We start from the raw sequence: 27,688 nt of genomic DNA on the forward strand, positions 1-27,688 counted from the left end.
TCTTTATATATAAAGTTTTGTTGTTCTTTATGTTCCTTATATATAAGACATGTTTTTTGGCAGCATATGGCTTTGTCTCATGTTTTAATCCATTCTGAAAATTTTTGCCATTAATTAGGGTATTCTAACCATTTGCACTTAATGATTACTTTATTAGGTTTAAATCTACCATCTGGCAATTTATTTTCTATTTGTTCCATCTAGTTTCTTCCATCTTTTCTATCTTTCTGCTTTCTTTTGGATTGATTGGAGTGATTCTTTTATTCCACTTTATCTCCTCTGTTGGCTTATTAGCTATATACCTCTTTAACTACTTCCATAGTATAATGGTTGCTTTCGTGTTATAGCATACCTTTCTATCTGCCTACCTCAAGTGATAGTACGCTAAGTCATTTTTAGGCTCATGATCTCACCAGAGAATACTTCTATTCTCCTTTCCCAACATTTGTTCTATTGTTGTCCATTTCACCCATGTTATAAACCTCATACTACTTTATTTTTATTATCAGCATCAGTTTTCTTTTAAAGATAAATAATAAGAAAATAATTATATATTTATACTTGTAGTTACCATTTCTATTACTCTTCTTTCCTTTGTATAGATTCAGGTTTCTATTGGCTATCATGTTCCTTCTGCCTAAAGGATTTCCTTTGTCATTTCTTATAATGCATGTCTGCTGATGATGAAATCTTCCAGCTTTTTTATGTCCAAGAAGGTACTTATTTTGTCTTTATTTTGAAAGATAGTTTTTCCAAGTCTGGAATTCCGAGTTGTCTGGGTTTTTTTTCTTTCATTACTTTGTAATTGTTGCTCCACTGTCTTGTCATCTGCATTGTTTCTCTTGAGACATCTGCTGTCATTCTCTTTGTTACTCTATACAGAGAATACAGAGAATGTCTTTTTATTTCTGTACACTTTTAATATTTTCTCATGGTTATAGATTTTGATTACCATGGCCCAGACACAGTTTTCTCTATGTTTCATGCATAAAGTTCACTGAGCCTTTTCCTGTTTCTTTGCAGGCATGGTAATTTTTTATTGGATGACACATGTGAATTTTACCTTCTTGGGTGTTGGATGTTTTCTGTGTTACTATAAATACTCTTGAGTTTTGTTCTGGGAAGCAGTTAAGTTACTTGAAAATAGTCTAATTCCTCCCAGGTTTTACTTTAACATTTGTTAGATAGAACCAGAGCAGTGCTCAATGGCTAACTCCCATTCCAGAGGCAGAACCCCCTGTGTACTCTATTCAATGTCCATACATCATGAAGTTTTCTGTCTGGCTGATGGGAACCAGCCCTCTGTCCAGTGCCATGTGTTCACTGGGCACTGCTGCCTCATCATTTCAGAGGATTCTTTCCTCAGAGGCACATATTAATCCACTGAAGGTTCAATGGACCCTCTGCAGATCTTTGAGTCTTCTTTCTATGCAACTCTCTCCTCTCCAGGTATCGTTCATGCTAACTCTGGCTGCCCTCATCCCCTTGGCATCTCAGGTTTATCTTCTCAACTCTGGGAGTTTTCAAGGCTCTTTGTGGGTTTCCCCTCCCTGGACTGTGGCCTGGCAACTCTCTAGAGGCAGTAGCTGGCCAGTCATCGGGCTACTCCATTTGATTCTCATTTCTCAAGGATCACTGTCTTTTGTTGCTGATTTCTACCACATTGAAAACTACTGTTTTATATATTTTGACTTCATGTTTGAGGTTTGAGTGAGAAAGACAATTTAGTCCATGTTTTTCTGCCTTGGTCAGAAGCAGAAGCTAATGTCATAACTTTTTACTTTGAAGACTGAGACAAGTTTTCACAGCATATTCCTTCTAGAGAACAAAGTTAGGCTCTGCTATTGGGTGTCCCCAGATGGGAACCCCACTTACCTTTGAGGCTTCAGCTCAGAGGCTACTTCCTTCAGAAATCCCTTTCTGGCACACTACCTTCCTCATGTGGCTTATTTGTTTTCTCTTGCACCAGATCATTCCGCAGCTTTTGAGTTTGTATATGGCAACAGTGAACAAGGTATAATCCTTGCTGTAGATAAACTTACTATATTTGTTTTTCTCCATGGAGTGAAAATGTTTTAAGCTCATATAATGACCATGGTTAGGGAAAGAGCCACACAAATAATTAGGATATGTTGTGACAATGCACAAATAGAAACACACATAATGTGCTCAAGAACATGATAAATGCTGGGTTTACCTTTCCTTCCCTCACCTGCCAAGCTCGCGGGGCATATGCGGCGTCTTCTTCATCTTTCCTCTTTGGTGCCAGGTATGGGAGAGGTCCATTATGGACAGGTGCCTCATCGAACTGAGCAGATCCATGAATGTCAGGCTGGGAGTGTGGTCACTGGGGTCAGGCCGCGGTTTACATCCTGGTTCTGCCTCTTAACCACTGTGTGCTTCAACAGGAGAGCAGGAGGTCCTGCTTAGTTTTGGACGTGCTAAGTTTGTGATGCCTGCTAGAGATCTGGGGAAAGCATGGTGAAGAAAGCTGAATGTGAAGAAAGCTGAATGTTCAGGAGGGAGGTGGTGTCCTGGGATGGAAATCTATAGCCAGTAGCAGTTGGTTCTTAGTGTCACGGGACACAGGAGGTCATATAGGAAGCAAATGCGGACAGAGAGTGAAGGGGTTTGAGGACTGGGTCCTGGGCACACCCACATCTGGAGGTGGGGGAGATGATGAAAAGCCAGCAAAGTAAACTGAGACATGATCATTGAAGCAGGAGGATAGCAGGCTAGGGCAGAGACCTGGAAGGAGAGAGAAGAGAGCCTTTCACAAAGAAGGGAGTGACCGAGTGTCCATGCTTCTGTGTGTTTGAGTACAGAGTGTGGGATTCTCCTGAGCATCCTTTGTTCCACTGGGATGGAAGATGGGACCTGATGAGACCGGGGCTAGGGGAATATCCTGAGCCCCACATGTGTCTGTGTCTGTGTGCGGGGGGTGTGGAAGGTAGCTCCTGCTTGGTGAGGTGGAGCTGAGAGCGGTGCCACTTAGCAGCTATCTGTGCTCCTCTGGTACTTGGAGAGAAGGAGCCAGCATTTGCCCATCCTTCCTCCTAAGCCCTATCAGTTGTGAATTGGAAAGATGCCCCCGCCCACCACATTTGCTGGAGTTGGACTAGAGCTGGTAATATCAGGGTTTTACTTTTTAGTTTAATTTCTTGTACAATGCATGGATTTTTATTGAGTTTTGCTAATAAAGAGCTCCATAGGGTATTACTGAACAGGTCTGGTGTGAAGATAAATGAAAGCTGTGTACTTGGAAAGACAATGCTGTATTATTTTCAAACCCCCGTGAGAAAAAGGCTTTTTGCAATGGGTAAGCTCTGGATCGAGTCCAATACAGACACCCTTGCAGAAGTGGTATTCCAGGAAACACAAGATGGGTCAAATGATGACAGTTTGTTGGGGGGGGGTGGGGAATGAGTCTTTGAAGAGCTGTAGCCCCTTTCTTTTCCCTCGGTGGCTGCCAGGCAGCTGGTCTCTACCACAAGTGCAGACTGTCACATGTCAAGGCTATTGCAGAGCTGAATAATGGGGCACAGGACTGGAAAAGGTGAAACATTTTTTTCAAAATTCAGCCAATTTTTCTGGAATAAACATTCCTTGTTATGCGGTAAACATGTGCGCTTAATTTCCAGAGTTGTGAAAAAGTTGACTGCAATCTTTTTTGCCAGTTTTCTTTTTGTGTTTACAAAGGATTTCTTTTTTTGCCATTTTCTGTGATGTTATTTAACAATGTTCTTTCTAAGCAGTGACTTCCTTTTTTAATAAGGAAATTGTATTTTAAAAAATAAAATACAGTAACCAAAATTAAGTAAAATGATCAATTCTTGGCTTTTATATGCCAATTTATTATAACAAATATTTACAAACTTGGACACATACACATAAATATTTCTACATATAATATGCATACTTTCTGTCATTTGCTTTCCTTAGCAATATATAGTAACTATCTTTTGTCATTCTGTAACATATACACCGCCATTTTTAATAGGTACACAATATTCAGATGAAACAGATGCATCGTAATTTAACATATATCCTCTTACTGGATGTTTACGTTGTGTTCAATTTCTTACTTTTATGAAAAAGTCTGGGATGAACATCCTTTTATGTCCTTTTTTTTTTTTGAGACAGAGTTTTGCTCTTGTTACCCAGGCTGGAGTACAATGGTGCGATCTTGGCTCACTGCAACCTCCACCTCCCAGGTTCAAGCGATTCTCCTGCCTCAGCCTCCTGAGTAGCTGGGATTACAGGCATGCGCCACCATGCCTGGCTAATTTTTTATATTTTTAGTAGAGACAGGGTTTCTCCATGTTGGTCAGGTTAATCTCAAACTCCTAACCTCAGGTGATCCGTCCGCCTCAGCCTCCCAACGTGCTGGGAGTACAGGTGTGAGCCACCGTGCCCGGCCCTTTTATATACTTTTTGTGTGCTTGTCCCAATCATTTTAGGAGATAGACTCCTAGAAGTGGGATTTCCAGATCAAAGGATAGCAGAAAGCAAGTGCGTTTGGGGGCGTTTGGGGAGGGTGATGTCTGTCCCACAATCTAGACTGAAAGGTCTTCCTCCATCCCTGCACCTGTTTCTCAGCCTCTACCTCTTGCTCCGTGCTAGGGAGCCTGCTCGGGGAAGACATGCTTATTTAGATTAATTCAATCAGTGGGTAGAAGGGTCATTCAAATCCATGAAAAGTCCTCCTTTTAAGCTGTGTCTTTTGGAAATTTCCTCTTTTGGCTTTGAAGTAGCAAAACCTGGTAACCTTCTGATACCTTGGTGAGGGTCAGTCAGATCAATAAGTTTTTGTTGTGGTCCTACTGTGTATCCTTGCTGTGTTCATAGAGGCTGGATCAATAAGTAAATGAGAATGACTTGCTCCTAGCACAGATTTCACACAGAGTGAGTTTTCGTTTATGTCTAGAAATCTGCAAAGAAGGGAACTTTTTCTCAGTTAAGAACAAATATTAAAAGTATGTGATGATAAGCCTGAGACATTTGCAATGGGCTCAAGGACTTGCTTCATCAAAAACTGAAAAGATTAAACCACATTCAGTATGGTTTTATGTTTAAGCATCTTACAGTTCTCTGAAAACGGCAGTTCCTTTTTCCTGTATTAGACCCTCCGCATTATGAAGGAATCTGTCCCGAGCCCTTTGAGAGCCCTGCATTCATGAATGTCACCGTAGCATCCAGTCTCTCTCATAACATGCGGTAAAGGCCAACTGAAAAATGCCTGTGACTCTTCCAGGCTCCTGAGGAGACTATCAATACAAGACTGCAGTCATTTATAAAGCTATTAAAACAAAGTGGGGCCGGAGCCCTTGCTGAAATGATTTTCAGAGTTGTTATTTTCTCTCTAAAACACATGGCAAACAATGGCATGTTAGAAATTCAACACTTGGCTGAGTTCCACTTTTTGTATTTTACTTTATCCCAAACTTCTGTGAAACGACCATGTTGTTCAACTGACTTGCTTGCTTTGCGTTCCCGTCTGCACACTAGGAGTTGACTTCCTTTTGTGTACCATGTTTCTTAAGAAGTAAAACCTGCCTTCATCTATGGAAGCGACCCTGTTGGATAATGACTTCAGCCCCCAGGAATTAAATCCTGGCCCAAGAAAACTGCAAAAGCACAAACTGCAAAACTGCAACCTACATTGTATGTGATACTTTGGAGTTACTTGCAGGCAGCAGCACCTGCAGTGGCAGGGCAGGTGGGGACTGTGTTGTTGGGAAAGCTCAATTAACCGGCACCCACATTTCCTAGTACGCTAAGGAATGACCCTGTCTGCCTGTGAAAGAGCTAAACCCCATCTCTGCTCCTGAGTAAACATGAACATTCTGTTCCCTAATACCTTCCTCTCATGCTGTTAACTTCACTCAGCTGATTTCAGACACACATAGAATAACACAAAGGCTGGCCTAGCAGACCTGGAGTCAGCCCACCCTTCAGTTCACACAGCAGTATTCACCGGTGATCTACCATCTCCACACCCTGCTAGGACTTGGGGGGTGGGGAAAGGCTGTCGCTTAAAGTCTGTGCAGGAGACAGATGATAAACAAACTGGAAAGATACCAGTTGGTTGGGGGGATTAAGATAAGTGGAGTGGTGGTGATTGGAGGCTCAGGGGGTTTCTGAGAAGCTGGGTCCAGCCCTGGATGGTCCCAGCAGAGCCGTATGGCAGGCAGAGGAAGGAGATGACACGGAGACCCTAAGGTGGGACATCTAGAAACTGAAGGAAGAGCCATGTGGCTGGGGGGACAGTGGACAGGGAGAAAGTGCAGGGACCATGTGGAGCTGGGTGGGGGCAGCGGCCACCATGGGGACAGTCACTGTGTCATTTTTGGTCCAAACTCAGACATTTTTGAAAGAAAAACATGACTGCTATTAGTAATCATCTGGGACAGCAGGTGTCAACCTGGACTGTACCTGGAAACCCATGAGTTAGGCAGCTTAGTGGACAGAGACGGTGGCATCACCTTGCCCCTGTGTTGCCCACCGTTCCACTGGAAAGTGCCGCAAGCTGGCAAGCGTGTGTCCTCTCGGTTCTAGCCACCATCACCCTGGTCCGGAGTCCTTCCTCTGGCAGGTGGGCAGCTCCATTGACAAGCCAGCCCTCCATTAAGACCTGTCTCCTTTGTTTCCTTCTCTCCTCTTGCCCTGGATGGGGCTCTTAGGAACACTGCCACGGAAATGCAAGAAGGAGCTCCTGGCCGTGAAGCTAAGGAACCGGCCAAGCAAACAGGAACTGGAAGACCGGAACATTTTCCCCCGAAGGACTGATGAAGAAAGACAGGAGATCCGGCAGCAGATCGAGATGAAGCTCTCCAAGTAAGTGGCAGCGTGCGGACACAGTTGGGCCTGTGCTCCGGCCTTGCAGGCTGAGCCCCTCTGAGATCCCACATGCTGAGTGTGCCAGGCCGGGGCGCACAACCCACCGTCTGCAGCAGGTCTCTTGACCCTGCCACCATTGACGTTAGGGGCCATGTGGGGGCCCTTTCCTGTGGGGACTGTCCCGTGCACACTCAGATGTTTAGCATCATTCTTGGCCTCTACACACGACACTTCCCGTGACAATCAAAACTGTCCCTGGACATCATCAAATGCCTCCTGGAGGGTGAATTGCTCCACTGGCCTGTAGGAGCCAGGCAAGGACTGGGCCAAACTGATGAGGACATGGCTTGTCAGTGTTAGAGACAGGGGACGTCTCTGTTCACCTCTATCTGATCATTTTCCTGCAAGAAGGTGGATCCAGTGTTGCCAGATCTTCTAAGTTTGTCAAGTAAAGCTACCTCCCTTCCCCTCCCACCCACACACACACAGTTATGCAGTCACGTGTCATTTAATGACAGGATACATCCTCAGAAATGCGTCATTAGGAGATTTTGTTGTCGTGGGAACATCACAGAGTGCACTACACAAACCCAGAGGGTGCGGTCTGCTGCACATCTGACTACGTGCTGTAGCTGATGGTTCCGGGGCTACAAACCCGTACAGCACATGACTCTACTGAATACTGCAGGCAATTCTAGCACATCATCGTATTGAAACATTTCTCAATATAGAAAACGTACATTAAAATATGACATACAAAATACTAAAAAGTTCCCTCTGTATAGAGCACTTACCATGAATGGAGCTTGCAGGCCTGGAAGTTGCTCTGGGTGAGTCCCGAGTGAGTGGTGAGCCAACTAGCGCGTGAAAGTGCACCACTGCAGACTTCAGAATCACTGCACACTTAGGCTATGCTACATTTATAGAAACATATTTTCTTCAATAATAAGTTAACCTTAGCTTACTGTAACTTTTTACTGGAAAAACTTTTAACTTTTGGACTCTTATAACAGCACTTAGCACAAAACACAAATTATATAGCTGCATAAAAATAATTTCTCCTTACCCTTATTCTATAAGCTTTTTATACTTTTCAATTTTATGTTTTACTTTTTAAATGTTTCATTAAAAATTAAAACACAAATGCCACATTAGCCTAGGCCTGCACAGGGTCAGAACCATCAATATCACTGTCGTCTTCCTCCTCCACAGCTCGTCCCCCTGAAAGGTCTTCAGGGGCAATAACGTGCATAGGGCTGTCATCTCCTATGAGAACAGTGCCTTCCAGATTGAGGGACCTGCTGAAGGCTGCTTTACAGTTAACTTTTTTTTAATAAGTAGAAGGAGCATACTCTAAAATATTCATTAAAATTATAGTGAATACATAAAGCAGTAACACAGTCATTGAATATCATGATCAAGTGTGATGTACTGCATGGTTACATGCACTAGGCTTTTAGAGGACTTGGCAGCATGGTAGGGTTTTTTACACCAGCATCGCCACAGACATGTTAGGAACGCGTTACCCCAAGGTGTTATATGACAGCACCAATGTCACTAGGCATTGGTTATTTTACAGCTCCATTTTCATCTTCTGGGACTACTGTTATGTATGTGTGTCGTAGATGTCGTATATCATTGAAACGTCATGAGGTACATGTCTGCATATATACACATACATGTCTATCTACATACGCATCATTTTCTGGACAATATGTGCACCAAGTCCACCCATCTGCCCAGAGCCACGGGTGGGCACCTTCTGTGTGGCACCCCTGAAGGGTTCCCTGGGTGGTCCCTGTGGTCTGCTGGGCTGGAGATGGACTGTCTCATGGGGCAGGACAGAGTGGAGCTGCTGCGTCTTGCTGGTTGAGGTCTGTAGGGATCCAGTCATGCCCCTGAGACAGAATGGGGGCCTTCTTTTGGAAGGCAAGGCTGCCATGAGCCAGGTGGAGCTGACCTTTGTGGCGTTCCAGGGTTGGGCACCTGCCTAGTTGCTTTCCACATTCCAGAGCCACTGGAGTTCAGAACCCCTCAGAGCTTGCTGCGTACCCCAGTTTGACACTGCCCAAAGGTGCCAAGAGCCACTGAGCAGGCATCAGTGGGCTTTCAGAGGAAAGTCATTCCATTCTGGCAGAGTGGGCCTCTGTTTCCTCTTTCACCGGGCCAGGTGGCAGGCTAACCTGTCCCGTGTGAGGCAGGAGAGGAAATTCTGATAAAACTCGTGCACAGTGTCCCAACAGCCACAGTCTGCATCTCCTGCCCATCCTTGTGAGGTGTGAGCCGGTCTGTGCAGGGTTGGGCCTGGCAGACAGTACCCTGGACAGCCCCTAGTCCGCTCCTTCCCTCTTTAAACCTCAAAAGCCGACCTTTCCCTGGAGGGAGAGACAGTACCCTGGGGTGAGGGGAACCAGTTCTGGGAGCGCCACTGCCTCTGTTGATTTGCTCTTCACCCTTGCTGTCCCCATGCCCGTGAGTCACTGGAGACCCTGGGAAAATGCAGGTTCTGATGGTGCGGGTGTAGGGAGGCCTGAGAGGCTGCATTTCTAGCAAGCTTCTGGGGCTGCCGACGCTGCTCGCTGCTGGGCTGCAGGTCACACTTTGAGAAGCGAGGGTCTGCAGCGGGGTCCCCAGCCTGGGAACCATTGACGTTTGGGCCCAGATGGTTCTCCGTGGAGGAGCCGTCCCGTGTGTAGTGTGTTAGCAGCATTCCTCCCGCCTTCCACTAGATACTAGTAGTACACCCTCCACTTCTGACCACCAAATGCGTCCCAGACACCGCCCAACGTCCCCTGAGGCCAGAGACAACAGAATGGTCCCTGGGTGAGAATCCATGATCTGAAGGTTGGACTCCCGCTCTGGGCAGATTTTCCTCTAAGCGGTGGGGCTCTTCATTTCTAGGAAGGGTTGTTTCTGGTCTCCGCTGGGGAGCTTGGGCCCCAGTATTCCCAACTCCCACCAAAATCCCTACTTGAGTGTTTTCACAGTGGAGGGCTGTGAACGTGAGCAGGTGAGGCCGGCCCGGGGCGGGGCTGTGCATAGAGCACGAGGTCCTTCCCTTCCAGGTGTCGCGGAGTTGTGCTTGGGGCGCCGGTGCAGGCTGCATTTCTACCAGCGGCTGGGAAAGCCGTGCTGCTTGGCCTCTGCACCACGGTGTGGTCATCCCAGGCTTTCATTTCGGCCAGTCTCAGTGATGGGACGTGTGTTCCTAAGGCTTGGTTTCTCTGATTTCCGGTGAGGTTGAGCATTATTTTCAGCATTTATCAGCTTTTTTGGTTTCTTCTTTGATTGATGGACTTTGCCTGAAGTTTTCTTTATCTTAATGATTTTTAGGAGTTTACTTTTGAAGCTGTGGCTTCTAATCCTTCCCCGTTTTGAGTTACATGATTCTTTTCTCTGTTTGGGGCTTGTATTTTCAGTTTTAAAATACTTTTCTTTGAGGTATAGAAGTTTTGATTTTTAAGGCTGTCAGATTGCCAATCATAAACTTCAAGAGCTCACAGCCTTTTTCTGTGAGGACCAAGTTGTCAGAATTTTGAGGTTTATGACTCAGGCTGTCTCCGCCACCCCTACTCAGTTTGGCCGCTGTGGTAATGAGCAGCTGTAGACAATCTGAGGCTGAAGGGGCACGTCTGTGTGTCAATAAAACTTTATTTACAAAAATAGCCAGCAGTCCATTGGGTCCAACTGGCGCTTTGCTGACCCCTGATGTGCTCTATGGTTCGCACTCTTTGTACCATGTTTAAAAATCTTTCCCAGCCTGGAGGTCAACAAAACTTTATTCACTTCTGTTATCTGCAGTTGCCTTTACCTGTGCCAGTTAATAATGGTTTTCTATTTGATAAACCAAGTTCTTTCAAATTACAATATTAAGTGAATTGACCTAAACAAAAAAAGGTAAGTAATGGATGATAGTACATGTGATTCAAAAACCAACAAAAATTACGGTGGTGCTTGGAATGAGAGAAGCCTGGGGTCCCCACCCCGACTGTGAAGGTGGAGAGGGAGGTTGGGAGAAGGTTGGGCTGCTGGGGATACCCCAAACGCCCCCCTACGTAAGAAGTACCAAAACCATGGGCCCTGTGGCTTGTTTTTACTCCACTACTTACTGAATCTGGAACGAATTTTAAACCTTGGACTGGAATGTAGTAGCTCCCTGGATACTTGTCACCATGTTTAAAAACCCGGAATTAGACACAGAGAAAACAGCAGCAGAGGAGTTGCATCCCAGGAGGTCAGACATGGCTTCCTGGAGGCTCCGTTTGCTTTCCCTACAGCAGTGGCTTAATTGGTCTCCTTTGTCTCTGCTCTGCCTCCTTTCAGAGATTCCTCCACCGTCTCTTGCTAAGTAATTCAGCCTCTGGTTGCCATGGCAACGTGCCGTCTACTGTAGCCCAAAGAACATTTGCCATTTCTTTTTTTTAATTTCCAGAACCTTCATATTTTATCTTCTGAGTGCTCTTGGGCCTTTTCCTGGTGAAGCAGTCACTGTTCCCCACGGCTACCCCAGAACACATCCGTGTGCTTGGTCTGGGATCCCCAGGAAAGTCAGGGTCCCGTTTGAAAGAGTGACGCACTATGCTGATTTTCACCCCTCTCTGTGTAGGAGCTCAGCTTACCTTTAAAACTTGTGCAGATGCATCAGCAGAGTATGGAGGCCCACAGTTCCTGCACGGTAGGTGTGCCCTGGAAATTATGCACAGACGCACGGGCTCTATTGCCTCCATCCTGTCTACAGCCACCATCTCAGAGCAGTGGGAAGGACCCACTGCCGGCTTTCAGCATAGGTGCCGATCGTGTGCTGCCTTACTTTCTTTCATTTACATAATATTCACAGTAACCCAGTCAAGCAGGTGTTACTATCATCTCCATTTTACAGATGAAAAAATTGAGACTTAGTGAGAAGGGAACTGGCCCAGAGCCACGCAGCTTGCAGAAGCTGCCGTGCAGTGTGATGGGCCATTTGTTAGAGTCCCAGGCCTGGGCCTGGGAGAAGCATTCTAGACACAAAAGCACTGTGGCTCCCTGTTTATCTTAGGCATGGCTTTGAATTTTCATATATTGGTTTGGCTTTGATCAGGGTATCTGCTGGCAGCCAGGCAACAGCCCAAGCCTCTCAGGCAAAGGACTTCACATTTGCTCTAAAGCAGTGCAGAATGTTGGCCGGGCACAGTGGCTCACGCCTGTCATCCCAGCACTTTGGGAGGCCGAGGCAGGCAGATCACTTGAGGTCAGGAGTTCAAGACCAGCCTGGCCAATATGGCGAAACACTGTCTCTACTAAAAATACAACATTTAGCCGGGTGTGGTGGCAGGTGCCTGTAGTCCAAGCATCTACACGAGTTTTAAAGGTAAGCTGAGCTCCTACACAGAGAGGGGTGAAAATTCTCCTGAGGCAGGAGAATCACTTGAACCCAGGAGGTGGAGTTTGCAGTGAGCCAAGATCGTGCCATTGTACTCCAGCCTGGATGACAGAGCAAGACTCTGTCTCTGGAGCGGGGGAAAGCAGTGCAGAATGTCAACCCAGCACGGAGCAGTAGGGAGTTGGACATCCTCAGGGGGAACACATAGAAAGAGACGCTGCCCAGCAAGGGCTCTGAAGCAGCGCAGCAGGGGGGTAGAACCCCAGCTGTCCCCGTCTCGGCTGTGTGAGATAGGCCAGCACCAGTGTCTCAAAATCTCTCTCCTTGTTTGTGAAATGGGGATGGTGGCAGTACCCGCCTCAGGGCCTGCTGGAAGATTCCATGTTAGTCCCTGAAGAAAGTCGTAAAAGCACATTTTCAGCAGGGGTGCTGGGGGCCAGAGCTGCTGCTGTCACAGTCAGGGCTGGATGCACTCCTGGGCGAGCTGTTACCTGCACGGGGCAGAGGCCAGGGCAGGCCTTGGGGCGGGATGAAGTGAGTGCTGCTGCATGAACAGCGGTCACGATGCTAGTGGGCCAGGGAGTGCAGGCACATTGCTGTTGATGGGGCGTGAGTGTCATTCCCATTCGTGACTGTTGTGTAATTTTGCCCGAAGAGCGAGGAATAGGTTAGGCATCTCCTAAGTCATGCACAAACCTTCTATTGTCATTCCCTTTGGGGCATTCTTTGCTCCCGGGAATGTGTGTGAGAAGCTGATTAATGCTCAGTAGCATCTTTCAGGAGGGGGTACTTAGCGTGTTCACACAGCAGTTAGCGGATCTCTGAGCAGCTTCTCTGTACGTTTTGTTCTGTGGCCTCCAGAACACACTACACCCTCAGGTGTCCTCCTGGGCTGTGGCCTCCCACTCTGTCTACAGGAGCAGGACACAGCGTGCAGCGAGTTTAGATGCTTCCTCCTCTGGATGTGCTTTGGGCAAGGCAGGCCTATTTTTGGTCCTGGAGACAGAACGCACAGAGATGTGGAGACAGACAGTGTCCCCGCAGAAGCTGTGGTTTGGGCTGCAAGGCGGAAACCGTGCCTGGTCAGCCAGGGGACCAGCCTGTCTCACTGGAGCCTTCGTTCTGCTGTGAGCTTTTACCTGAAACTGCACGGACAGAAATTTTCACTTCCACAGAAATGGTCTTTGGTAAATTTCAGACACGTGGAAGGGGGAAGAATCAGCTTCCAATGCCGGCCTTTATAATGACACCACTAATAGCAGCATCTGAGAGGGTCTACCCTGACGCTGGGTAGGCGCAGTGCTGATTGCCTGCAGTGGTGGGCAGGGACCATCATCCCTGCTCTGCAGATGAGGAGACCGGGCAGAGAGGCTAAGCAGTGCCCCCGGGTCTTAAATTCATGAACAGTGAGGCTGTGACCTCTAGGGCCCTCGCTCCCAACCACTGAACCTTGCTGCCTGAGGCCAAGCATCTGGCTGACACCTTGTGGACAGGGCCAGGAAGCTGATGATATACTATAGCTAAAGGCCAGTTTCCAGTGAATGTTTGTATTAATGAGGTGGTTATGGTCCACGTTCACTGGACTGAGTCCCTTGCCCGCTGACGTCTGCAACCCTGAAGCTCTGTGCTCGGTATTGTGCTCCTTCACGGATCTTACCACATCCCCTGAGACCCTCACTGAGGAGTGAACACACCTGACGTGGGTCACTCCCAGAGCAGGGCTGAGCCGCCGCGAGCACTGAGGGTTTCTGTTGTCACAGTTATCATTGCCATCCTGAAAAGTGGTTGCAAAGTTTGCCTTCTGCCTCAGGGTTAATCCATGGCTGCTGGGATGGATGGTAGCATTGGAAATTACCTGCAGGGGAAGGCTGCACCTGCAGAATGGACCCAGGTGATCATGCCACATCCAATGTCGTTGCCCATCTCTTGGGGTGCTTACCCCCAATTACAGAGATTTCGAATTCATGTAGCATGCACGTGCTAGGTGCTGGGGTGCGGAGATGAAAAGATGTGCTCACAGGTGATAAGTCATTGTGCATGGTAAAAGATGTACAGAGATAGATGTGTGGCCCAGCTTCAGGAGGGAGGGTGAGCGTGTGCCAGGTAGACCAGCCAGCGAGAGCTCAAAGGCTGGAAGCAGCACCACTTTCCCAGGACCACCCTGGGGGCTGAGAAGGTTCAGAGTTGGGTGATGGTGGCAGGGCAGAGGGAGAAGGCTGGAGGGGCCGCAGGACCAGGTGGTGGGGGCTCCTGTGCTGCCTGCTATGGGTTCCCAATCCACACAGAGCTCCTCTTGTCATCCCGGGCTCAGCTCAGATGTCACCTTCCTGACCGTCCCCCAATGGCACAGCCTCGCTGTTACCCTGTGTCACATCGTCCACTGCTGTGTTCTTAGTCACTTGCACAGTTGCTGAAAGTGCCATTTACTCATGTGTTCTGTTCGCCTCTTCAGGGTGTGCCCACTGGCATGACGGGGCCCTGCCATACTGTTCTGGGAGGACCCTGCTCACCAAGGAGGCGCCGGCAAAGCTGGTGGGAAATGGCAGATGAGGAGGCCTGGCTTTCCCGAGAAGCAGCCAGGGCTCCCTGAGGGGTCAGGAGCAAGGGCATGTCTGGAAAACGCCCGTCTGCTGCAGTGTGGGGCAGGTTTGGGAGAGCAAGGCCAGAGGTAGGTGGGCAGACGAGGGTCTCTCACGTGCGACAGGCCCAGGAGCCAGCACCATCCTGGGGCTGCCGGGCTGCAGAGAGGACGGCAGAGCTAGTGAGGATGGACGGCAGAGCTAGTGAGGATGAACGGCAGGCCTGGGGGCGAGGGAGGAGGGGCTGCCAGCCTGGGGGTGGGCGGGTCTACAATGGTGATGAGGGAATCCAGAATAAGGAAGGCAGACACAGGGAAAAGGTTATGTGTCCACAGAGTCCCTGGGCCGTCAGGTCCCTGGCGTTTTTGGCAGTGGTTACATCCGATTGTGCAGTTGAGATTGCCCAAGGAACACATGGGCTGGAAGGGGAGACTGCCCGGTCCACGCTGGACTCACTGATCTTAGCTGAGGTCAAGGGTATTCAGAGCCCTATATGGTCCTGCATTTCCTGTTATCCTTGGTCCATCTCCTTCTACACTATCTTCCTTCCAGCTTCACACACTTGTACAGAAGAGAATGGTGAGTTGTTTTTCACTGACCACCAGGAACCAGAACAGGCTTCTGTGTGTTCCAGTGAAATTAGTCCTATCCATCTCTCGGGAATGGAGCAGTGTTAAGCTTTTTTTAAAGGCACCATCTGAAGACAATGGGGGCTTGAAACCCATTTTTCTTGTTCTGAAGCCTGTGGGGCCTCAGCTATTGCACCTTGCTGAATAATTTGGGGTTTTAGGTTGGGCACATCAAGGGCAAAAGGCTTCTGTTTGGATAAAACAGGAGGTGAGTGGAAGGTGAGATCCCCTCGTGTTGCTGAGAAGGGAGCTGGGGGCTGAGTTCCCCGGCTTCAGAGGTGAGGTCTCACAAGCTGGACCTGGGGACTGTCCCTGTGGACCCAAGCTGGACTGGGAAGTCCAGAGAACCCTTGACTTGAAGAGGGCCCTTGTTAATGAACAGTCTTCAAGGAGCAAAGCCCAGACTGTTCTCCCAGTTTGGTGCACAGGTGAGGAGGGGCCTCATCAGGGGGAATTTGGCTTCCTGGTATTCAAAAGCACATTTGTCTGCTCAGTCTCTGAAATTACCAGTGGGACAATTTCCAAAGGGATCACCAGAAAGAAGGCAAATGCAGAGACGAACAAGGAACTCATGCCCAGGATCGTTCTTGATCAAAATGCCAACGGCTGGGCATCTTCAGACGAAAGAAATGCAGTTATGGCAGGAAAGACTCAGCTGTACTTGGGTTCCCGGTTTTTTGTTTGTTTGTTTTTGAGACAGAGTCTCACTCTGTCTCCAGGCTGGACTGCAGTGGCATGATCTCAGCTCACTGCAACCTCTACCTCCCAGGTTCAAGTGATTCTCCTGCCTCAGCCTCCCGAGTAGCTGGGATTACAGGCGTGCACCACCACACCCAGCTAACTTTTGTATTTTCAGTAGAGACAGTGTTTCACCATGTTGGCCAGGATGGTCTCGATCTCTTGACCTTGTGATCTGCCTGCCTCAGCCTCCCAAAGTGCTGGGACTACAGGCGTGAGCCACCGTGCCCGGCCTGGGTTTCCAGTTTTATAGTGAACCCCAAGGTTGTAAAACAGGCGATGAGGCTTGTGATAATTTACCTTTTGGGATCATGGGTCTGCAAACTGGATGAGAGTTTTAAGCATGTCAGGTGTGCAAATATCTCCTGTGGTTCTAGGAATTTCTCCTTGCATAGCCACCATTGTCTAGAGCAACAGTCCTCAACCATTTTTGTACCGGGAACCAGTTTCATGGAAGACAGTTTTTTCATGGACCATGGAGGAGGATGGTTTCAGGATGATTCAAGCACATTACATTTATTGTGCAGTTTATCTCTATTATTATTACATTGTAATAGATAATGAAATTATTATACAACTCACCATAATATAGAATCAGTGGGAGCCTCAGCTTGTTTTCCTGCAACTAGCTGGTCCCATCTGGAGGTGATGGGAAACGGTGACAGATCATCAGGCATTAGATTCTCATAAGGAGTGGGCAACCCAGATCCCTCACAGGCGCAGTTCACCCTCGGCTGAGAATCCAATGCTGCTGCTGATCTGACAGGAGGTGGAGCTAAGGCAGTAATGCTTGCTTGCCACTGCTCACCTCCTGCTATGTGGCCAGGTTCCTAACAGGCTAGGTTCCCCCAGATGGGTACTGGGGTTGGGAACCCCTGTTCTAGAGCAGTCTACACGTGCTGGGGACTCTGGGTCCATTACAGCATTTCCTTCCTGTGTGATAGGCCTCACAGTCTCCACTCTGCATGTGAGGAAATGGAGGCTCAGAATTGTCTGTGAGTAGCTGAGTGAGAACATGAACCTGAGCCTCTCCAGCTCAAAGTCCTTTTCCTTAGCCTATTTCACAACTCCCTGGAACTCATCCATGGCCATCCTCTGGTTCAAATTATCCTCCACCTAAGCAGTAGACGTTCCTTTAAGGAAGGAAGGAACTTCTTCAATGCTGTATCCTCAGTGCCTGGTACACAACAGGCTCTCAGCTAATTACTGGTGAATGGATGGTTGGTTAGATGGATAGATGGATGATTGTATGATTGGATAGATGGGTGTTTGGGTAGTTAGATGGATGGCCACCTGGATGGAGGGATGATTGAACGGATGAATGGCTAGTGGGGTAATTGCATTATGAGATGCATGAGTAGGTAGATGGAGAGACAGCTGGATGAATGGATAGATGGGTGGATAAGTGGTTGGATGTTGTATAGTTAGATGAGGAGGTAGATGGAGACATTGTTGAACTAAATTCTTACTAAATGGCATCCTATTCACTGTGCTTGATGTACCCTAATATCTGTCCATCCATCCATGCAACTGCCTCAGCAGGCACAGTGGGTTGGACACAATTCCCTAAGAGTTTAGTTCAGTACAATAAGTGTTTATTGAATGAATGTCTGTCTTTGTGTAGTAGGCTCTTCGGGTACATTTAAGCAATGATTCCATTTACTACATTGATTACAAGCAACATATTCAGAAGTGTATTTGTGAATAGTGTGAGCCCTCAGGTCCTCAGTTGCCATTGCCAGTCTTGGAGACTGGTTCTGTGCTGTGTGTCCAGGCCAGGGTCTGCATACGTTTCTGGCGACACCACTGCTGTCTGGCTGCTGACCAGCCTGGGCTGTTTCTGGGCTGTAGATCCTTAGGCCCTCAAGTGGGGATACTCCAGAAGCCCCCACTTCACCCTCACTGGAAGGAAGTCTCTGGTGGACAACAAGCTACTCCTAAAGCTTTCTGAGCACTTGTCAGGAGGAATAGGGAGAAAGCTTTATCGGAATGAATAAGACCAATAATACTAACCCATGACTCGCCACAGGAGACAGGGGGGGATGGCACCTTCACAGCTCATTCAACAAAGTAGAAGTCACAGACCCAAATGCTCTGTGAGTGACCTGGGCCAGGCAGGGTTGTGGCATCCTGGGGAGTGTGCACTCCTGTTCAAGAGGGCAGCTGTCACTCAGGTCCTATGGGCCATCACCCCTGGCCATTGTGGCCAGAATTTCCAAGAGAAACTGAAGATTTGATTTCTTGGTGAAATAGCCTTCATGTAAATGTTGAGAGCCTCTTCAGATTTTTAAAAGCAACGTGTGCACCCAGAAAACATATCTGCGGACCATGTTTGGCCCGGGACCACCCACTGGCCACCTCTGATAGGAAGTCACTTATGCACTTGTTTTTGGAGAAGTACATGTTTGTGTACACTGAGGTTAAGGGGATTTTCAACTCTTGAGTTAGTGGGGAAAATAAATGGGTCATCCTGTAAATTGACTGTCAGCAGCGGAAGCCTCCAGGGCTACCACTGTCAGTATCCTAGGGAGCCCCTGCGAACCTGTCTCCTTCCTCCCACATGTGAGGGGGCTGCCCCTGTGTGCAGCCCTCTCAGCTCCACCCTCGCTCCAAGGAAGCAGCACAGTGCGCCGCTGAGAAGTCAGGATGGACAGACTGCCTTGGTTCCCAGCCAGCTCTGCAGTTTTCCAGCATGTGGGCACGGGGAAGTCATCTCCTGACATACGCCTTACTTTCCTACTCGGTGAAAGGGGTGTGATTACAACAGAGCCTGTCTTGTGGGGCCATGGGAAGGATGCAATGAGCCATCACATGTAGAATGCCTGGAATCATGCCTGGCAGACAGGAAGCTCTCCGGGAAGAAAAGGAAGAAATCTGAGCTCCATGAGGATAGGGAATTTGTCTCTTTCAGTTTTAACAGCTTTGTTGAGACGTAATTCACACACCATACGCTTCACGCACTTTAAGCGTCCAATTCAGGGCTTCCAACATATTCATAGAGTTGTATTTCTATCAGCACAATTGATTTTAAGATATTTTCCTTACTCCAGAAAGAAGCCTCTCCCCCTCAGCAGTATCTCCAGTCCCTAGAATGGTGCTGAGTCCTGTGGGTACTCGGTGATTTTGCAGCTACTGCTGCAGGGCTGAAGGGGAAACTGCATTGGAAGGCGTCTCCTAAACATGACCAGGTACTGGCGTCACCATTCCCTTTGCTTCACCAACTTTATCTTCATCAGATCCTTTTCTTCTTCTTCAGCATCTTTTCATTGTCATCATTTTATCTTCATCACCATCGTCACCTTCACCACTTGTTTGTCATCATCTTTGTCATTTTCATCTTTTTCTTCCTCGTTATCTTTCCATCATCTTTAGCAACAACTTTGTCAACATTTTTATCCCCATCATCATTTTCATCCTTTCCGTAATCACGAATTTGCCCCATCTTTGCTCCCTAGGAGACACTCGGGGAACTTGGGCTCTCAATCCCCTTGACGTCTGGGGGCTTGGCCTGTGAGGGGAATGAAGCCCACATCTAAAGCAGGTTCTGGAGCCTCTGCTGAGCCTGATTGTGCCTGGAGAGAAGAGAACTCTTGAGAACGGTGGGGGCTGGGCGCAGTGGATCATGCCCGGAATCCCAGAACTTTGGAAAGCCGAGGCAAGAGAATCGCTTGAGTCCAGGATCTCTTGCAATGTTGCCCAGGCTGGTCGCCAGACCTGGGTGCCCACAGGCAGGTAAAAGGGAGGTGCCTGAGTTACCAAGTGACCACAGGACTGAGGCACCTCCCTCTTATTTTCCTGCTATTTTCCAGATCAGCCTGGGCAACACAGCCAGATTCCATCTGTACAAAAAATAAAAATTTAAAAACAGCTAGGCATGGTGGTGCATACCTGTGATCTCAGCTACTTGGGAGGCTCAGGAGGGAGGGAGGATGGCTTGAGCCAGTTAGAGGCTGCAGTGAGCTATGATGGTGCCATTGCACTCCAGCCTGGGCAACAGAATGAGACTCTGTCATTAGAAAAAAAAAAAAAAAGAAAACAAAATGGTGGGAAGGTGAGTCTGAGCTGGGACACTGCAGATCCCACAGGTCCAGCTCTGGTTGCCACCCATGTGTGTGGTTTGGTTGGGCCAGTGCTGTCCCGGTACTGGCCACCCGTCAGCTGAGGCATGCAGGACTGTGCCATCTATAGCCTTCTTTGGATTCCGAGATCCCAGTAACAGAGGCTGTTGGCATTTAGCAATTTATATGATTTTCTTCCTTTTTTTGATGCTACACATTTATCCGGCTGACTTTCCCAGCCCTCCAGGGGTACCGTTGCTGGGGCTTCCAATCTCTTTTTGTTTAGAAATCTCAGGGCAAGCGGAGATCAGGTCTGTTCTACACAGATGCTCTTCCTGAGCACCACCTCCTGCTTCACCGCTGTGGTGAGGGGTCTGCCTGTGAACACTGCAGAGCCTCCAAGGTCAAGACCACCACCCAGATTCATGAGGGCACTTTCAAAGATTTGTTGCAAAAATGCAAAGGAGCTCATGAGGCAGCGCTGTGAACAGGCTCTGTGGGATGTTGTGGGGAGAAATCAACCTCAGTCCTAAAGGGAGGGTGCTGGTGGTCCTGCAAAGGCTGGGGCAGGCAAGGCCAGCATGGATCAGGCAAAGCAGTGGCTATCATGTATGGATCTTGTACATTCTGCTTTTAGATGAAGGTAGCTAAGCAACAGAACACACAGCTTCCAAATCTGGACAAGTTTAAACTGGCAAATCTCAGCCTGAGAGGATATAAATATGAGGCTTCGTCGTCTTGGGTGGAAGTCCCCATGTACAAGGAGGGAGATCCCATCTGTGTGTGGTATGCAGGGTCCAGGGAGTGGGACCCCGAGTCCCATCCTGTGCAGGGGAGAGGCTCAGGCGCCTTCTGTTTAGTGTCAGTGTGAAGTGGCCCTGTCCCTGCTGAGGCCTCCACAGAGGGTCAGCTGCTGTTTGTTTTCCTTGGTTGCTTGGGAATCTGCAGAGGATGGTACAGCATGTTTTGTAAGAAAATGCAAAACAACATCAAGCCCCATTCAGTATCAATAAAACATGATTCCCAAACCAGGGAGCAGGTGGCCTGGTGGGCTTGCAGGCCTGGCTGAGAGCCATGGGCTGAGTGAGCCCAGGGAAGTCACTTGATGTGTCCCAGCCTTGAAATGGGTGTGTGATGTCTGCCTGCTCAGATGCCTGTGGGGACTAAATAGCACACAGCCCTGCTTCACCCAGGATCGGGGCTTAGCGTGTGTGAGTAGAAGTCATAGTAATAACAGCACAACCATAGCTCATTAACATGTATGAAACCCGTGTTATGTATGAGGAGTGGTGTTTGCCTGCATTCATTTCAACATAAGATGTAAATGCTATTATTGGATGTTCTTAGCAGCTAAGGAAATGGAGGCCAACAGAGATTAGTTAAGATGCTCAAAGTCACACAGCTGGTGAGCTAGTGGAGCTGAGATGTGACCCAGGTGGGCTGACTCCAGATACCATGTTAGAGCCACCCCACTCTCTGGGATGGTTGCCTAGGCAGTCAGGACTGGCATGGTTGTTCCAAAATCAACAAGGATTCAGACTCCTCTTATCTTCCTGCTATTCACCCTCATGCTGGTGTGGATCCTCCATGGTCCAGGGTGGCTGCAAAGGCACCAGACATCACATTCAAATCCCAAAGGGGCATGCATCTCAGCTGAGTCAGCTCTTCCAGAGGGCTCCTCCCAGAAACTCCTCCACATCTACCTACTGCTCCTTGGTTGGCCCCTCCTCATGTGGCCGTGGTCAGCTGGAAAAGAGACTGCTCTGAATAGGACCCGCACTGAGGCCTAAGAAGGGGAGAAGGGAGATGGGGTAGGAAACTCGCGGCTTCTGCTGCTTTAGGTGTCCAAGTTAATTTTGTTATGTTAAAGGAAGAAAAGAAGCAACAAATGAAGAGATGGATGAGTGAATGGAAAGCATTCTGTCTGTTAGGTAGCAATGATTTCTAAATGATTTCTGGAGCTGCCTGGTTTGAGGAGTGCATGTGGAGCCCTGTGGGCTTGGAGAGTGGCGCCCGGGAATTTGCAAATGCCCCATTCCTGACCCTCCCATGCTGGGCCAGGGAGGGAGCTGCTGGCAGGAAGTTGAGGAGGAGGAGGGAAAGGGGAACCCTGAGGGGCCTCGAGAGTGATGTGGAAAAACACGCTATCCCGTCCCCAGCAATCCCATCCCTGCCACAGCGATCCCACCCCCTCCACAGCGATCCCATCCTCTCTCCAACATTTTAGTTCCACAGCAGATGTTTCCTGAACAGCCTCCATGTGCCACTCTCTGCACTGGGCCTAGGATGGGGGGAACGAACAAAGCAGATGCGGGGGGCTGCCTTCCAAAGCTTCCGTTCCACCAGCAAGCATGGGGGAGGGGAGGTCAAGTGAACATGTGTGTGGTACATGTGGAATACGTGGCTGTGACTGGACAAGGGAAGGGCTGCAGGGCAGAGTGACCATGTTCCATGCAGTTGGCTCCCAGCATCCCCTCCTGGGCTGGTGGGCGCTGGTGCATGTCAGTGCCATTGCTGAGGAAGGTCTGGGTCCTGTGGAAATGGTGTGGTCTGCAAATGAGGTGCACCTGTCTTTTCTTAAATCGAGGACATTTTCAGGTGGATTTGGTTTCTCTGACTCGGCTGGTTCAGTCAGCCTGACGGGCACCTACCGTGTGCCTGAGGCCCCGTGCTGGGCAAGGCCCTGCCTCCAGCTCCCAGCCTCACTAGGAGGGAGGGATGGGAGCCACAGGACATGCCCAGTGGAACAGCCACCAGGGCAGGTGAACCCTGGAGAGGGGTGGGCTGGGACGGTGACCCTGGGAAGCCACAGGAAGGAACGCATGGGAGTGACCCTGGAAGCCCAGAGATGGAGATGGGAAGGGGAAGGGCTGGCAGGGGCCCTGCCTGAGCGAAAGATCAGAGACAGGCAATGCTCAGCATCCAAGGAGGAAAGCAGAAGGAGCTGGAGGGCAGGGCGGCCCTGGTACCTGGCAAATGCTCCACTGGTGCCTGTGGAATGGACCCGAAAGGATCTTAGCCCTGGGAGCAGGCAGTACGGAGCATTACATATTCTTTCCATTTTCAAAATTTGAAGAAGGGACTTATATACATGGTAAAAAATAAAACGGTACTTCTCACTCCCACCTCATCCATCTGTCCGGAGTCAGCCACTGTCCATGAGACCATGTGTGACCATTCAGAAGTGGGTCTTTGTAGGAGTCCTAACGCCCAGAATAGTAATCTGCAGATATTACCCCCCATGTGCTGTGCCCAGCTCGGGCCTCAGCTGGCACCTGTGGTAGGTCCTTCACTCGACATCAGTCTCTGGAGGGAGGAGGAGTAAAGACCTGTCCTCAGTGCTCAGCCTCAGGTAACTACTCAAAAAGCCGTTGGAAAGAAGAGATCATAAGCATGATTTGTTCATGCTTTAAACACTATTTTAAAGTAAATCATACAGATGTCACTTGCTTGGCCATCACTTTGAGGCAGAATCCAAGGACATTTCTTTGAGGAAGAATCTACCAACTTAAGTTATTTTTGCTCTAAACAAAGGCTGGATGCGTCTCCTACAAGTTCCACTGTCAGTTTCTTTGGAGAGGAGTGAGTATTTAAAGACACTTGGAAGCAATCTGAGTGCAGAATCCTTCCAGAGTTGTAAGACCCCTCCTCCCCAGATCTCACTCCTCTCTCCCACGCAAACTGCACAGCGGTATTTTTAGCAACTTGCCTCTACCGACTCCAAAGCTCAGTTTTCATAGAAGTTACATTTTCATTTTACATCCGTGTGAGATCATTCAATCAATGTGCATTAAAAGCTTAATCAAATTACCTGATTACAGAAACAAGTACACCTGGTGCCAATAGGTTTGGGAACAAAAGCTACCAGTTCCTGATCCATGCACAGCTCAGCTGGTGTGGCCAGGCAGGTCTGAAATCTGTAGGGAGGCCACGAAGTCAGGACGGGACTCCCAGCATGACTGGGGCCACTGTCCACAGGAAGGATTTCTGCTTCAAGAAGCCTCAGCCTGTCTCTAAGGCCTTTCCACTGATCAGATCAGGTCTACCCAGTTAAGCCAGGACACTCTCCTTGCCTTAAAGTCAGCTGATGGTGGCCCTTGATCACATCTACCAGACACCGTCACAGCAGCACCTAGATGAGTGTTTGGTTGAGTAACTGGGGACTGTGACCCCACCCGTCGCACCCTTCAGGTTGACACATCAAATTGACCCTCATAGATTCAAGGTTGGCAAGAAGCTCGTGAACAGATCTAAGAGTGTACTCAGTCTCTCACTCACAGCCTCGCTCCGCAGGTGATTTGTAGAGAAGCCAGTATTCAAGCAAAGGGCAAGTTCAAAGCTTAGACTCTTGATGATGTGGTTTTGCAGTTTCTATACTCACGTTTATTCCATTTTATCTTCCCCAGAGTCTGGCCGGGAGAGCCTTCCACATAAGGGCTAATGGAGCAGCACCCGGTTCCTTTCTGTAATGGCACTGAATTCCACCGCGGGGTTGAACACAGGTCCTTTAGGCCCTAATGGGCAGTGAGGCCCTGCCCTGTGTTTGGCTATCATGAACATCCTCATACGTGTGTCTGTAAGAGGCCCATGTGGAAGGATGTTCACACATGTCAGAAATCTTGGAACTAGACCTGGCAGGTTAGAGAATATATGCATCTGTCATTTTTGACCTGAGCACTGATCACCAGGGAATGCCCCTGACTGACAGCCCCACCAGTGGTGGGGGAGGGGCTCTGTCTACACTCCTGTCACCATTGTGGATTTTCCAGCTTTCTGCCCTCTGCTGATCTGGAGGTGGCACAGTGGCGTGCTGTTTGGCACAACCACACACTCCATGTGGTTGTTATTTCTGTGGAGGTCTGTGAATAACGATGAGCTTTGGACTTGCCCCACAACTGAAGCCCAGTTCCACCAGTAAGGCTGAGCTGCGTCCCACAAGCCCAGAACCATGCACCCTGCAGTGGAATCCCTGCATCGCCAGTGGCTTCTCTGCTCATTTTGCTGTGCCAGCTTGAGAGGCTGTGCAGGGGCTGGGGATTCAGCAGTGACCAGGTAGACAGTCTCTGCCCTTGGAGGGGTCCTGAGTCCCTAACTGGCCAGCGTGGTGTCTTGTCCTGGGTTAGCACACATACTGCCTTTTGCACTCTGGTGGCAGCTGTGCAAGCGTGAGACTGTGGTATGTCTTTCACAGGCTTGGACGGGGGCTTGCCCAAGGTTGCCTTGTTGCTGTCAAAACCAGCCTTTGGGCTAAAGTTTCTCAATGTAAACCTGGCCTTGCCTTGATGTCCCATTCATGTATCTACTCATTCATTCATTCATTCACTCATTCATTCAGTCACTTGTTTGTTCATTCATTCACTCATTCATCCAGTCACTCATTTATTCATTCATTCACTCATTCATTCATTCAGTCACTCCATTCATTCATTCAGTCACTGGTCCATTGATCACTTATCATGGGCCAGGCTTGGTTCCAGAGCCCTGAGTACACAGCATTGGGTACTACTGATGCAGTTCTTACCATTAAGGTACTCAAAACATAAATAATCAATTCTGGCCATGAAGGCCACAAAATACACAAATGCACTGGGGAGCAACCTGTGCAGAAAGGAGCCAGTTACTTCAGCTGGAGGAGTGGGGGTCGGCTTTCTAGAAGAAGAGGTTTAAGCTGAACCATGGGGAGATCTGGGTAACAACTTTCTTAGCAGAGGGAAGGGCCCAGGCAGAGGCACTGGGTGGGAATCAGCTTGGCATGTGCCGTGGTCTGAATGTTTGTGTCCTCCGCACATTCATGTGTCACCCCCAGTATGATGGTGGTTGTAGGTGGGGCCTTTGGGAGATGATTCGGTCACGAGCGGGCAGTGCTCTTGAGCGAGATCAGCGCCCTCATAAAAGGGAACCCTGAGGGCTGCATTGCTCCCTCCACCGTGTGAGGACACAGGGAGAAGATACTGTCTCTGGGAAAGTGGGTCCTCCCCAGAGGCCGAATCTGCTGGCACCTTGACCTTGGACTTCCCAGATTCCAGAACTGGGAGAAATGGATTTTTGTTGTTTATAAGACACTGAGTTTAGGGGACTGTGTTGTAGCAGCCCCACTGGGCAAGGGCTGGACCAAAGGAGGACAAGGTATGGGGAGGAGGGAGAGGAGCGGGGTGGGGGAGGGGAGGGGTGCTCAGCGGCTTCGGGGAGGCTGGAGCTCTGCTCTTCAGCAGGTTGTCTCCCTCCAGGAATTCCCTGCCATGGGCTGGGGCCTCTGGGTCCTGGTGGATGAACACACATCTTCGCTGAGTGTCCCTGGCCCGGGCCAGTGTGGGGCCAGTGTCTTGGTTCTTCCTGACTGACTCAACCTGGACTTGGCTTACCCTTGGCTGGGACCCGAGGAGGTCAGGCAGTGTGGTGGGGCCCAGTGGGACATGGGGCACATTCCTTCCAGTGCAAGCCCCTGCCCCAGCCTTACACCTGGTATTACACTGCACACATTATCCTCACCCTGCCTCTCATACCTGCACTCTCTCCACACACCCTCCTGGCCCTGCCTCTCTCACACCTGCTCTTCTGCACACACCTGCTCTTCTGCACACACCTGCTCTTCTGCACACACCCTGCTGGCCCCGCCTCTCACACCTGTGCTCTCTCCACACACCCTCCTGACCCTGCCTCTCACACCTGCTCTTCTGCACACACCCTGCTGGCCCCGCCTCTCACACCTGTGCTCTCTACACACACTGTCCTCACTCTGCCTCTCACACCCGCTCTCCCACACACTCCGTCCTTGCCCTGTCTCTTATGCCCGCTCTGCACACACCGTCCTGGCCCTGCCTCTTATGCCTGCTGTCTCTGCTTCCCTCTGCTTCCCTCTCTCACGTCCTTCCCTGCAGGCTGCCTCTCTCCCTCTTCTTTGCACACATGTTCTTGGCCTTTCTTCCTCACTCTACTTTCCTCCTTTCAAAGATAGCATTGGCAGGGCTGGGTGTCACTGTGAATGACGTTCTCTGCGTTACCTTGACTGTGAGAACAGAAGGTGCCTCTCTACGGGTAGATGCGAGTTTGGTCCTGAAAGTCAAGGGCCTGGTTTTCCTCCACAGGATTCAAATCCTTCTCCCCGCTCCCCTCCCTTCTCTTCTTCCCTCCCTCCCATAGTTCTCAGGCACCAGGTGATTCCTCAGCACCTCTGAGAGTCCCCAAATGGAAGGTGACTCGGGTATCCCTTGGTGTCCGTGTTGCTGTCTTTAGCACCTGGAAGAGGAGGTGGAAGGGGCATGTCCACGGTGGAGTTGGGGAAGCCTCTCAGGGCAGCCAGGGAACCATTCAGAGAGACTGGTGCTGGTGACCAGCTGGCCTTCATGGGCGGGGATGGAAGTGAACTTTGTGCCTCACCTGAGGCCTTAGAACACCGGGCTCCAGGCGGCTGATTGGCGGCGAGACCCCTCCCCAGCTCCAACGGGCTGTTCCTGGGCGAGACCCCTCCCCAGCTCCAACGGG

At 49.3% G+C, this 27,688-nt stretch overlaps 1 protein-coding gene across 5 annotated transcripts in view; it reads left to right on the forward strand.

Moving 5' to 3' along the window:
• The window catches only part of PHACTR3 (phosphatase and actin regulator 3), a 278,863-nt gene that overhangs the window by 230,924 nt on the left and 20,251 nt on the right, over window positions 1-27,688 (forward strand). For all 5 annotated transcript variants that reach the window (XM_011992331.1, XM_011992333.1, XM_011992332.1 and 2 more), the window contains one exon: window positions 6,684-6,837. In XM_011992331.1, coding sequence (XP_011847721.1) covers window positions 6,684-6,837 — 154 coding nt within the window. The remainder of the gene's footprint in view (window positions 1-6,683; window positions 6,838-27,688) is intronic.

Source organism: Mandrillus leucophaeus, unplaced genomic scaffold, assembly GCF_000951045.1.
Source record: "Mandrillus leucophaeus isolate KB7577 unplaced genomic scaffold, Mleu.le_1.0 Scaffold41, whole genome shotgun sequence".
NCBI lineage: Eukaryota > Metazoa > Chordata > Mammalia > Primates > Cercopithecidae > Mandrillus > Mandrillus leucophaeus.